This window comes from Echeneis naucrates, chromosome 1 (genome assembly GCF_900963305.1).
Source record: "Echeneis naucrates chromosome 1, fEcheNa1.1, whole genome shotgun sequence".
Taxonomy (NCBI): domain Eukaryota; kingdom Metazoa; phylum Chordata; class Actinopteri; order Carangiformes; family Echeneidae; genus Echeneis; species Echeneis naucrates.
Window position 1 is genome coordinate 11,282,114 of NC_042511.1, and position 13,994 is coordinate 11,296,107.

At 40.3% G+C, this 13,994-nt stretch overlaps 1 protein-coding gene and 1 long non-coding RNA gene across 2 annotated transcripts; both read left to right on the forward strand.

Moving 5' to 3' along the window:
- Positions 1 to 1,435: 1,435 nt before the first annotated feature.
- Positions 1,436 to 3,640, forward strand: LOC115046505 (uncharacterized). Its single transcript, XR_003840931.1, has 4 exons — positions 1,436 to 1,520; positions 3,076 to 3,242; positions 3,368 to 3,424; positions 3,556 to 3,640. It is a non-coding gene; the product is annotated as an uncharacterized LOC115046505 (long non-coding RNA).
- Positions 3,641 to 8,714: 5,074 nt separating this feature from the next.
- Positions 8,715 to 12,965, forward strand: gprc5bb (G protein-coupled receptor, class C, group 5, member Bb). The gene is made up of 3 exons (XM_029508751.1): positions 8,715 to 9,819; positions 12,716 to 12,828; positions 12,921 to 12,965. Exons 1-3 carry the CDS (start codon positions 8,715 to 8,717, stop codon positions 12,963 to 12,965), a joined length of 1,263 nt encoding a protein of 420 aa, XP_029364611.1.
- The last annotated feature ends 1,029 nt before the right edge of the window (positions 12,966 to 13,994 follow it).

Below are 13,994 nucleotides of genomic sequence, written 5' to 3' on the forward strand. Positions count from 1 at the left end.
TTTGATTGTGAAAGAAAAAGGAATGGAAGTCAGAACAATATCTACCAATCTCTCTACGGCTTAAAGGAAAGTACAGATTTTTTTGCTTGTGACGAATGTTTTATTTCTTTAAATGTTGATTGTTGCTTTTCATAGTCCTCATTCAAACCCTGATGGATGAGATCATTTAAAAATAAAATGAAATTAAACAATTGAATTATGAGATGGCATAAAAAAGCACAAATAGCAAAGCAAAAAAAACAAAACAAAAAAAAAAAAGAAAACAAAACAAAAAAGCCCCATCTTATTAATTTTCCAAGCTGATAGAGAGTGCTAATCTCTTTTCAGTTACAATGAAAATGAACCACATTTCTTTTAAAAACTAGATTTTCTTCTAGTTTTGGGCCACTGTTTGCATGTTGATTGGACTTTTTTTTCCCATAATTGTAGCAGGAACAGAAAGTTTGTGCTGTCGCACAAAATAAATGATGATTTTATCATGTTGTGCTCGATGTAATGATAATTTCAACACAATGCACTCTCATCCATTTTCCCCATTTTCTTTTTATGAGCTCACACAAAGTCTTGCTTTGAACTTCTCTAAGGAACACACAGCCCATATAATGTATATATCAGTGGAGAAAAATCCCCAATTCCCCACATGGACACTTAAATCATGTGATGAATGTGTCATATGTACACATTGAATACGGACCCTGCATTTGAAAATCATTGATCCTCTTCAGGTGCAATGACGGACTGAAAGGCAGATTCACGCCAGTTCAGTCTTAAAAATGTTTTGGGCATAAGGCCAACTACTGTGTTGTTGTACTCTTGAGCCTCGTTATCTCATAGCAACCAGAATGCCTTTTCATTTTTGACAGTCTGCCAGATTCATAAAGACGGATGCCGAGGTCAGGCTGTTGCTAGCTACACTTTGAGATATAACACATTAGAGTAGTATTGATGGCTGGATTACCAACCGGGGGAATAAAGCTCTGTCTGTGGCCAGTTGGTCGCTCAGCGGCCTCAATGGCCCCAGGTTTATTGAGTTTGTTTTGCCATTTCACTGTGTATAATTTACATTAAGGTGAGTTCTGCATTATTAGTCCTTTACTTTTCACCACTGATACTGGCTACACACAAATTGTATCTCTCTGAGTATTCGTGGCTGACTGCTTCGACCAAGTGGCCGCTATGCAGCATTAATACAGTTGCTGTTTTACTGCTACACTAGAATCAGCTTGAATTGAACAGGTGACATGACATGGTGCGTACCACCACATTTAATATGATGACATGTCAATGGATAAATACAGCAACTTAACATTTGTGTTGCAATGATTCAATGGACTTGAAAGTAATGTGGCATTTAGAAACTCATTTCGAAATATGAGCTACACCTATTGGAAAGTTCTCAGGCATGATGCTCCGCCTCCACTATGACACAATGTTAAAACATTTGTCCGCTTGCCTTCCACAAACACAAGTGAAGGACGAATTGCAGGAGTCTCAGACTTTCTATTCACCTTATTATCAAGGTAAGCAGCATAAGTTATGTTAGAGTTAAAATCAGATTTAAAAAAAATCTAGATGCAGCAGAACCTTTGGTTAATTTATATGCTATGTACTGTATTAAATACAGAACAGCGACAAAGTCGTTTTCTTTGCCTTTCCTTTTTAGAACAAACATAATTTTTCATTAGTGTTTTCTCAGTGTGACTTTTCTTTCAGAAGAAGAGAGATTCAGAGGGGGTCTTCTGTCACTCTGAAAATCTTTTCTCCGTTGACAGATTTCTCTATATACTGAAAGAAAATAAATAGAAAATAACCACCTGTGTTGAATATCAACTAAAGTTGAATTTGAATGGGGATGTCTTGTTCTTTATATTGAAGTGAAACTACCTAACACTGCAGTTTGTGTTGTTGCTCAGCTTGATTTTCCTGTAAGTGGTAATTCAAAAACTGCTTTGACTTGGCCCGTGTGAAAATTAACTTTTGTTTTATTCACTAAACATGACATCACCACTGAAATCAACAATGAGAGTTGTGTTCAATAAAACACTAAAAGTATTCAATGCAACAGTGATGATGAAATCCCAGGAACAGGTTTATCAGGATGTTAGTAATTTTACAGTCATTCCTTTTCCAGTAAGAGTGCATCCTCTGATTTGTATGGTGACCAAGACAGGCCAGTTTTTTGGACTTAAAGCCATCAAGAGCAAATTATCAAAGTTTCCTCATTGAAGGCCAGGTCAAATTTTGGAACAATGCTGAATGTCTGTAACAAATTTCCAAAATGTAATACACAGAACAAAAGAATGAACTACAAATACAAGAAACAAAGGGAATAAAAGAATTATTATAAATTGTCCTTTCCTGTTGAGCTCAGTGTCCCGTGTTCATCACTGAATGACTGAAAGGTTTATTTTAGTTACAACATCCAGTTTCATTATTGAACTTGGAAACAGGAGTAAGACGCAATATATAAAAAAAAATCTCTAAATTGAAGGTCCAGCTGCTGAGTTTTTAATTGTTTGATAGTGATAATATTGAATATAATATTAATATTAAACATAATCAGATATTATTAAATGCGCTTACTCACAATTTGCAAGCCAGTTATCTTTATTACCCTGAAACCTTTATTGGGCTTTTCACAGCACACATTTTGACACTTAAAATAGCTGTAAAAGCTCAGGCATAATTAACTCATTTCCAGCACATCTGATGAGTTACTGAAACCATTCAGGTATGCTGGAGAAGTCAAACACGATCAACCACTGCCGTTTCTTTGGATGTTTTCTTGCACAGTACTTTTCCTTCTAAAATATACCAAATGCCATTAAGCCTGCTCACTTGCATACAAATACCTTGAAATCAGACTGGAGTTCTTTAAAACTTGATTAGCAAGGTCTCCCACTAGAGAGAGAACAATTGGTTTAAAAATAGATGCTGGCGATTCCAGGTTTCGAATTGAATCAATATCTGATGCATATTTTAACCACTTGACAATATCTTTGTACAGCAACGCCTGAACGCAGTTCCTCTGCTTTACCTCTCTAGTAAATTTACCTAATTCTTTTTGCTTTACAGCCTTTTCTCTCTGCACCATCTGGCAGATATGATGGATAACACCAAGGCACCTCCTGTGGTATTACAAACAAACATAACCAGTGTTCCAGCACCGCCATACCCAGGTCCCCCCCCAGTTCCAGTTATGGCAACCAACACAGCTCAAGTTCAGCACAGTGTCCAAATTGGTGAGAGATCAGGGACTTTTATATTGCCATTTAATCGTCTTTTTTTCTCTTTGGTCCAAGCCTTTGTGAAGCTTGTTTTATTCTTGAAACCCTTCCCACGATAAATGTCTCACTGTCATATCCAGTTCAACCGCCGCCTATCCAGGTGGTCCAGCCAGTGCAGCCTACGGTCGTACACACAAGTGAGTGTCTCTCTGCACTGGCCTTTGATTAAATTACATGACATTTGTGTAATACGTAAAAAAATGTGATGGTTGGTAAGTTGGTGAGGCGATGTGGGTCAGTCGTAGTAGCAGTGTTTTCCTGCTCACAGCTCAAGTGACGGCGGTGCAGACGATGCCAACTACTGTTCCTGGACAGGTGCAGTGCCCTCGCTGCCACAACGTCGTTGTCAGTCAAGTTGAGTACAAAAGTGGCGCCCTAGCCTGGTTGATCTGTGCCATCCTGGGTCTATTCATGTGAGTACAGGCGCACACACACACACGCGCGCGCGCGCACACACACACACACACACACACACACACACACACACACACACACACTAAGTAATCAAGCGTCATTTTAACTTGTTCCCACCAGATGCTGGCCTTGCTGTTGGATCCCCTTCGTTGTTGATGATTGCAAAGATATTTACCATCAATGCCCTGTGTGTCACAGCACCATGAATATTCATAAACGCTTGTGAAGCAGCACCGTGACGTGAGCTCTGAAGAAACAAAGCGGCCAGGACCAAATGAATATCTGTACAAATGTATCACCGCTATCTTGAGCTGCACTTCTTTATATTATACACATTGGTTAGAAAGTTATAAAACCTATGATATCTTATTTTCTTTTAGATCATGATTTGAAATGTGAAATCACTTTGTAAACAAAATTAAGGGGAAAATTAGGACAATATGATCACCATGGTTAGATTTTTTCTTAACTTGAAGTGGTCTTATCTCTATACTATAATACAATAATAATACTGTTTAACTGTGTTACATGTAAGATTTTATGAAGAATTGCTTATTTTGTTTAAAATAAATGAAGCTTTTTATTTTGAGAAATGCTTTTTACTATTTGCTAATGAATACTATTTGCAAGAGAAGTTAAATGATTTACATTTTGCGTATAAATATTTAATATATTGACTGGTGGATTGAAATTTAACACACATTGAAATAAATGCATAACTTGGCATCAAAATGTAACACTAAGTGGTATTTATATGCAGATTATTGCCATCATCATGAAGAAAAATTATTTACTGTATATATATATTGGCGGTGAATGTTTTGAGCAATTACTGTATAAAACTAAAATAATGGGAACATGTTTGACTTGCACAAAGAAAGCTGTATACCAAAGAGACGTTTTAATATGAAGACATCTTATGATAAATAACACTTGATGATTGCATTCCTTTAGCTGTGTCCTGGTATTGTGCTCACTCACTGGTTTGACTTAATGATCTAATTGCTCTGAGTGTATTATCTCTGCTTTTGCTTTTCCAGCTGTGAAATGCCAGCTGCGACGCACCCTTCCTGTCCAGACCTAACCGTCCTGCTTGGTTTAGTTCTATGCTGTGTTTATTGTTTCTTCAAATGGGTTTCAGTAGTAGTGTAGAAAATGTATGGCATCTAATGTACTGTAACAGATCAAATTTAAAGAGACAAGTAAGGGAAAAGGCTAAATGTGTTTTATTACAATGTAATAATATCACTCAATGGCATTACTTTGTATGCTATAACACAATACGTTTTTTTATGATGTTCACCAATAAAGAAAGAAGAAACAGACTCGTTGTTTATGCTGAGATGCGGTGGATGGTTAGTCCCATTCGATGACCTTTTCTAGGAAGTGGTTTTTGGATTGGCTATTTTGATAACCGCTTCTCAAAGAAAGCTCCTGCCCATCTCTGACAGTGGCCTATCTAGCTATGACCAGAGTGTGCATGTGTTCGCTTTCTGCCGCCTGTATTTTTCCAAATACACAGCAGATGGAGCTAACCGGCAGGGAAAGAGCAGGCTTCAGTCTCCCACAGCACATCACCAACTATTGGTCTCCATGATGACACGGACTGTTTCACGTTAGGAGTCCACTGGCAGTGAAAATCCACCCATCTGTTATTTATATCCCAGATTTGTCAGGATAGCAGAGGGATGGAGCCAGTCCCAGCCGACACTGGGCGAAAGCAACCATTCAGGCTCACAATAGCCATTTAGATTCCTCAGTAAACTTAAACCTACATGTCATGAGTGCGGCAGGCAGCTCAGGAACCCAAAGGGAACCCACCCAGTCACAGGGAGGACATGCAACCTCCCAGAAGCCCAGAACCTCCTTGCTGTGATGCATCAATGCTAACCACTTCCCTACTGTGCCGTGCTGCAGTGGGATAAAGCTTGGATTATGGGATGGCCCGTATTTAACAAGGTCCTGTTGGACTGCCACCATAGTAACAACTGGATTACCCAGATTAAGAGAGATGAACCGAGTTGGTCAGCACTTCTCCACTCTGTTGTCGCCCACCTTTGTTTTTCTCTGTCTCCATTTGACTCAGTCGCCCAGTAACAACTAAAATGCAGGAGCTTCAGAAATTTTTCAGTTTACTGTCTTATAATGGACAAAAAAAAAAAAAATGTGAGAAACAGCTACATCAGCGGGCTGAGAGTGTGAGAGGTTGGCTGATGTCAACTTATGATCAACTTTCAACAGACCTTGGATATCGTCTTCCCCTCTTAGTTTTTGGGTTGTCTATGACGAATAATGGCAGCAGTGCTAACTAGTGCTGCAACTATTGATTATCTTAATTATGAATTTAAATTTAATGTGTTTTCATAATCATTTAATTCAATCAAACGTCAAGAAGTTAATTTTAGGGAATATTTGCCCCCCCCCACCCCTCTGTTGAAGCTTCAGCTTTGTGTCAGTAAACTCCCCGTGTCGCTAACCCGACACTAACAACAACTAACAAAGATATAGTCTGGCCTGGTAAACAACAACACACTGTTGTTTTTCCACTTCAGTGTTGTATTACAATGAGATGTGGGAGGTGAAGTTTGGAGGTCTCCATCTTTGGAGCAGGCTTTTTGTTTACAGTCTGTATGCTAAGATGTGCTAACCCGAGTGACTCATGGTGCTTGTTGTCTTATTTTGTCCCACCAACAGCCACCACCAAAAATAAAAGTTTATTCACGTCATAGCCAAAGTAAAAGAATTCTAACAATAAATATTCCACTGACCAATTAGTAGAGTCGTCGTTTCAGCTGCTTTGATTCCAAAAACCTTGTAACCGTACAGACCTGAAACTGTTGAACCAGGGCACATTTTGACGTGTCACAGTAGGAAAAACAGGTGTAAGTAACAAAATGAATGATGCCTGGATTCAGTTTAGTTACACTTGAAGTTGTCGGGCCCCTATAAGGTCTTAGCATTGTACATGCTGCCTCGCTGTTAGACTGCCATTTGTTACATCCAACAGATTATAATTGATGATTTGCTTCAAATAACAACTTCACTTTCCCTACTACAAGAAGTCAGAACATCTGCTGTTGTTATTCAGCAGAATTATTCTTCCTATCACCAACCATGGCAGTTGCTCCTGCTGCTTACGTAACAGCAAGGACTCACTGTCTGGATTAGACTGTCTTGTCTGTCACAGCAGGGTGCAGGTGTGCACTTCTTTGCTTGCATTTGTTTGTCTGAGGGTTTATTTGTGCACCCCGAAACAGCTTTGGCTTCTCCTATGTTTGGCCACTACCTGTCATTGCTCTCACTGGTGTCTGTCAGCACCGATCCCTAAAACACTGAGCCCAACTGAGTCAGTTAGCACAATGGCTGTTCCTTGCCATGGTGATCCTCATGCCGTGCCTCTCCAACCCCACATGAGACCATCTCCAGGAGAGAAGATTACTCCACTCTCATGTACGGCTTGGCTGAATCATGTCTTCAAGGGTATTATGTAACACTCTCTACTAGGATGGCCACGTGGCCACAAGGCTCACCTGTGTTTGGATTGACCATCTGCCCATCTCCATCCAAATCCCCTGCATTCTGGACATACACCACCAAGAGACTGCTTCTTGTTCAAGAGACTTGATTATTTTTAGTCCAATGTGATGATCAGAGATTCATTTAAGTGTTCCATGGTTCTGGATATGGGGAAGCTAGACAGGAAACAACACTGAGAAGCACACACAATCGACTGTGCATTTGCTACGCTTACATGCTGTACTTAGTGTCTATCTTTTTCCTGGTTAGACAGGTGCATCAGCAAATTATACTCCCAGTGTGTGGGTGAGTAGAGGTAAAGCTGGGATTGCATCTGTGTTGACACCTCCGCAGATTCAGCGTGAAGCAGAGGGAGAGAAACACAGACATGGAGACAGAATGAATAGGAAGGGGAGGACAGAGGGAGTGAGAGAGGGGCAGAGACAGTGAGAGCGAAGAGTGAAAAGGGAGACAGAAGATATATTTGACTATGTGGGTGTGTGAAGTATCAAGGCATGCATCATAATTGTGGATTCTTCTCGGAGCTGCTGGACGTGTCACTGCAGCAGCAGGACATTATTGGTCTCTCAAAGTGGGCTTTGTTGTACTTCAAAACAGTGGGAGCTGGGTGCACAGACAGCACCATAACAGACATTTTCATAGACAAAATGGAAACCGATTTGTTTCTGCTGTGCCGAGGAATTCATGAACTGTGATTACGCAAATACTTTTGTATTAACAAGTTGAAGTGATGCAGACTGGAAAAGTATGATGCCTCTTCACCCTCAATAATCAAGACTAACTTGAACATTTTTCTGAGGTGAGTTTGAAATTTTCACTACCATAATTTTAATGTTGTGTTGTTTATTTTGTGTATTATTGTATCTTGCCTATATTTGTGTGTGTGAGAACATGTGGTCTCACAATTTGAAGAGCCACATTTGATGCAAGGGTAAGGGTGGAAATTGTGTTAATCTTACTGCTGGGGAATACATTACATCACTGATGGTCCTCACAAGTAAGTACAAATATTGTGTGTGTGTGTGTGTGTGTGTGTGTGTGTGTGTGTGTGGCGCGTGTGTTTCTCTGTGCTATTGGGTACTGAAACTCGACTTCTCAAAGCCCAGTATTTGATGTAGTCAGCCCACGCTGTTTCCCATTCCCATGGAAACCATTGCCCAGTGCTAAAAGCAGTTCTATTCTGCGCTGTGTGTGTTTGTGTGTACCTGACAGAAAGAGAAGCATTAATGTCTGCCACATAACAGTTATTCTGAAGGTTATATATATTGGCTTGTGTTCCTACACTGCTGTGCAACATTGAGACCACATATAGATTAAAATAATTTGCATTTACATTCACCTTCCTGCCTTCCTCCTTTCTGGCTCTTTTTCTATGATATCTTCTTGTTTACCTCTCTGCGCATTAACGTCTCTCTGTCTCCTTTAACCCTTTCTTTGTCTCTTTTCACTGTAATTCTCTGTCTCTGGGTTTCTAAGATGGCCGTGAGCCCCATAATCATCTGCCTCCTGTCACTGATTGGCTGTGGCTCATCCTACCCCTCTCCTCCACCTCGGGGATGCAGTGTGGACGTGGACCCTCCCTACAGAGTGCTGTGTGACCTGGAGTCAGGCTGGGGTGTGGTTCTGGAGGCCGTAGCCTGCAGTGGTGGTCTCACCTCTCTAATCCTCGCTGTGCTCCTGCTCGTCAAGCTGCGATCTATTTCTGATCCCGCCAGGCGCTCTGGCACGGGCCCTCTTCTCCTGCTCCTTGGCACGCTACTTGGGCTTTTCTCCATCTCCTTGGCTTTCCTGGTGGGGAAAAACCAGGCACTCTGTGTGGTACGCAGGGCTTTCTGGGGGCCCCTCTTTGCCCTCTGCTTCTCCAGCTTGCTAGTACAGGGTGTGAGGCTCAGGAGATTAGTGGCTGGCAAGACAAGCCCATCAGGCAGCTCGCTGGCAGCACTTGGCTTGGCCTTGGCCTTGGTTCAGGGAATCATCTCTGCTGAGTGGGTCCTGCTGACTGTTGTCAGGGAGGGCCACCCAGCCTGCGAATATCCACCTTTGGACTTTGCTCTGACGTGCAGCTACACTCTGGGGCTGCTCCTTATCGCCATGGGGCTTTCTCTGGGGGTGGTGCTCTGTGGAGGAGAATTTGGGGTAGAGGGAGGAGGTGCTAGTGAAGACGACAGAGAAGGAGATACTGAAAAAAGGAGATGGAAGTGTAATGCTGTTTGGGTCTTCCTGTCAAGTCTGGCATCAGCATTATTGTGGGTGGCCTGGCTGGGGTTTTATCTTTACGGCAGCCAGGCCTTGAAGGGAAAGGGGAAAGCAGAAAGGTTAGGAGGAGGGAAGAAGGACGTGAAAGTGCTCGATGAGCCCGCACTTGCAGTGGCCCTGGTGATTCAAGGCTGGATCCTGCTGTTGTTCCATGCTATTCCAGAGGCACACCTGTGTCTCCGAAAACCTCCACAGTCCAACACGCAAGATTTCTTCGACACCAGTCACACATCCCCTCCACCACATTTTGGAGATGAGCTCCCAGCGCACTCTCACCGACCCTTCCCAGAAAACCAAGCCTTTTCCATGGAGGAGCGCAGTGCAAGTACGATTAATGTGTGTGTCCGTCTGTGTGTTTGTTTTAATTCAGATCATCCAAAAAAGGCATGCAGCTGTGATGGTTGAGGCCATGGTAAGGGGCTGAAAAAGGGATTATGTCCATGACCTGATTTGTGTATGCACGTTTGGAATTTGAGAAAAGGAATTTGTGTCAAAGCAGATATAATTTTTCAGCCAGACATGATTCTGCCATCTGGTAGCTAAAGCTACTAAGGTTAAAGTTTACTATGCAACAAAATCACAACTTATAAATAGCTTTTGAATTCAATGTAAATAAAAAAAGTTTAATAAACTAGTTCAGTTCATTTCAGTTAACTAAAGTCAAGTTGATAAAATAAATGATTGTTGTTGGATTTATTGGATTTGTGAGGTGATTGCATAACCAAATTTATTAACCCACCCATCATCAAATACATTTTGGAAGTATGACATGGTTTAGATGGACTATGATGCTTTATGAGTTACTCAAACATCAAAAGGTCTTGAAGTAAAGACTTCAGTCAAAAGCCAGCTTTTTTAGGATTTACTCTCCATATGGTATCACATCTTTTCATGGATCTCCATAACGATAATGATAATGGACAATAACCCACAATAACATCTCATCTATTTATGGACCTTATATTTTGTAAGTAGAAATATTATACACAGATACGTTTTATTGTTGTTATAAAATTACAATAGAGTATCTAAATTGACAGGTAAATATTAAGCAACCATAATTGACTTGAACACAATAAAAAGGTCAAATTAGTTTTTGTGCCATTGAACAGTGTACGTGACTTAATATGAACTTCATGACTTGTCAAACACACATTTAATTCCTTCATAAACACTATACTTTACCCTAAATGGACAAAATTATTCATGTGAGAGCCAAAAAATTTATAAATAATATTTCAGAGTAGCATCGTAAGAACAAATCATTAGTTTCAATGCAGATCAATGATCTGTTCATCTTTAAAGTCTTCAATATCACCATGAGCTCAGTGTAATTTTTTGTTGTTTTTTTTTTTCCAGCAAAGTGTGTCTTACATCTTTTGACTGTACACAACCCAGAATCCAATTAAACCTCACGAAATTCCTGATTATCCAAAAGGCTTTTCTACAGGGAGATTTATGAGACATTTCATTCTGACTACTCTCCATGTTTCACTGAAGCCAAATGCACAGATGAGGAGCTAAACTATGAGAAACCAGGACAAACAAAGAAAAGAGGCAGTTGGAGAAATTAATCAGGAGCCTGCTGAAGAGGAGAAAAAAAATGCAATGGTGAAGTCATCTTTTAGAAAGTCAAAAAGTTTGCGGTTCAAAGGGCAGCATTAAGGCTTCTATTGCTTGCCATAATGAAGTTATCTTTAAGCCCCCTTGAATCTAAATTCTCCGTAGTAGAGTCAGTAAGTAACATGTTTATATAATAGACAGGAATGATTACTAGATATGAAAAAAAAAAAACAACTATAAGAATGTAAATGTCATTTTCCTTTGAAAATGTCTAGGAGATGGCAGCACGGCAGCATAGTGGTCAGCACTGTTGCCCCACAACAAGAAGGTCAGGGGTTCGGTTCCCAGGCCTGGGGCCTTTCAGTGTCCTCCTACCGTCCAAAAACATACATATTGTATTGGTGACTAAATTGCCTGTAGGTCTGAGTGTTAGTAGTTGCTCCTCTCTGTCTGTCTGTGTTGGCCCTGTCCAGGGTGAGCTGTGCCTTTGAAACTATAGTTTTCTTGCAGTGAGACAGTGACTTTGAAGCAGCCAACTCCTACATTGGGATGTGTGGAAATTCATTGTGCCGATTCCCTGTACTAAATAACACTGTATTTTTACCACCCCCCCAACCGCCCTTCCAATTTATTTGACCAATCTAAAAATAATAATTGGAGACAGTTGGAGTATTCGTGCTCACAAAGCATTGTGGTATTGCTCCACATAGAGGCAAAAAATGCAATTATGCAACACAACAGTTGGATGCAGGATGATTCATAACCACATTAACTACCAAGATTCAGGTAATATAGGGATTAGTGAATGAGTGAACACATGAGTGAATTCAGACAAGGCTGCAGTACACCCACTAGTTTTCAGATACATTTCAGTATGAGAGGGGTAGCAGCTGAACTGGGAATAGAGTTATGAAGTGGGAGAGGCGACTGGTTTAAGAAGTGTTTTCTTTTTTTGTTGTTCCTGTTTCAACTTAACAGTTTGATCATAGCGCTCCTGGATAATGCAGCACTCATAAAAGTTTACTATATGGCCACCAAATTAGATTATTGTAAGATTATTTCTGATAGATCCTATTTTCTTGTCTGCCATTTAACGGTAGGTGGACCAAAATACTCCTGACCATCAGTCAATGAGAAAAAAATAATCAGGGCAGTAAATAATTCAGATAGCTGAAAAACATTTTCGTTTTAGTTTGTATTATTACAATATTCAGCCACCATTAGCAGCTCATGTGGTAGTGTTTCGAGCCTCGGCAATAGGCTGTTTGGAAGATGTTTGAACCACAAACTTTCATTGCCACAGGATTTTTACCTTTTAAATTTTACCAAAGATTCTGATCTCTTTTGCTGCAGTGTGTGAAATTTTGCACTGGTGATTCAGCTTCAGCAGTACCCCCACAGTCATGTAACTTAAAAATGAGTGGGCCACCTCTGTCCAAAATAGCAAATTACTTTGCAACTTTGCTGTGTGAGGTCACTAATCGGAGTGCACTAAGCAGGTTACAAAAACTAGCAGGGAGTTAACATTAAATATTAAAAGGATCTATATATGATTAACGAGCACGGTCAGCTATCACAGTGGGTACAGCACAAGGTTGGCTCATTGGAATCTGGTGGATGTGACACGTTAATATGCTTTACCCTGTTTGATCTGTCAGCTCTCCGAAGTGGAACCTACCACAGCAACCATGGGACTGTCCGTCCTGGCATAGCCTTCAGAGGTCACGTCTACCAACCCACTGAGATGGCGCTGGTCATGAACGGTGGAACTGTAAGTATGGCAGAAATACTCAGTCAGTCAGTGTATTTTCACTATTTCAGCCACGAAATGATTTTGCACTTCCATCCTCCTTTCTGTTGTAGATGCCCACAGCACCAATTAATTACACTGGACGGCGGCTATGGTAACAGCAAACAAGAATTCAAGAGGATACACTCAAGTCACAGATGTGACAGTGGAATTAGGACGGTTGGGAAACAAAATATTAAAGATGTCACATATGAAATTGAATGGACTTTATGGGAGCTTAAAATGTTTAATGTATTTGTGTTTCTGAACACATGATGAGATTTGACATTTGCTGAAATATTCTTCGTTGCCTCTTTACCAGCCAACTGAATGTGAAATCTGAAGAGGGAGGAGAAAGTGATGCAGCTTCCAGAGCTGAGGATATTTTGTGACAGAGTCATGACATATATAGTGCATTATTTTGGTCAGTATATAGTCTTAGTTGTAATTTGTAAATACATTGATGGAAGAGAGTTAATATAAGTATATAAGAGAAAAACTGTGGTATTGGAGGGATGTAACCTGTGAGCTGTGTCAAGATTTAAGGATGATTTGAATGTATTGAAGTAAACATTTTGCCTGCCATCAGTGATGCTTGCTTCATAAAAAGCTCAATTTCCTTCTCTTTTTTGTTTGGCATCAAGCTACAAGAAGAACCCTTAGGTTGTTAATGTAAATTATCTGCATACTCCCACAAAGCCAGCCTGTGTATTTGATGCAGGAAAACCCCAAAGGACTGTCACAGTGTTGATCCCTCCACATCTCCATTCCATTATCAGTGCTGATCTGACACATTTCACTGTGTGTTAAGGTTAATATCATGTATTTAACTTGTGCAGGGTTCTGGAGGTTTGCTAAGTGAAAGAAGAGTCTCCAGCTCATGGGTTAGTTTTAATAAGCATATCATAATAAGCCATTTAATACTGCAATATTTATTCTGCAGTATAGAGTTTACTGTTGGAGATTGTGATTTTGCACTTTATCAACGCTGATTTTGTCTGTGATATTTGAGATGCATGTAAAAGTACAGTTTTAAGGTCTGTATTTTGTCAAAATTTACATATTTTGAGTGTTTTCTAGAATTTTGATATACATAATAATAATGGGTTAGTAGTTTTGGTGTTGAGTTTCAACAACGGTTGACAAAA

Coding starts and splice junctions, on each gene's coding strand:
- gprc5bb (XM_029508751.1), top strand. CDS start 8,715: ATGGCCGTGAGCCCCATAATCATCTGCCTCCTGTCACTGATTGGCTGT. Junction 9,820..12,715: donor CATGGAGGAGCGCAGTGCAA/GTACGATTAATG, acceptor TTGATCTGTCAG/CTCTCCGAAGTGGAACCTAC. Junction 12,829..12,920: donor TGGTCATGAACGGTGGAACT/GTAAGTATGGCA, acceptor TTTCTGTTGTAG/ATGCCCACAGCACCAATTAA.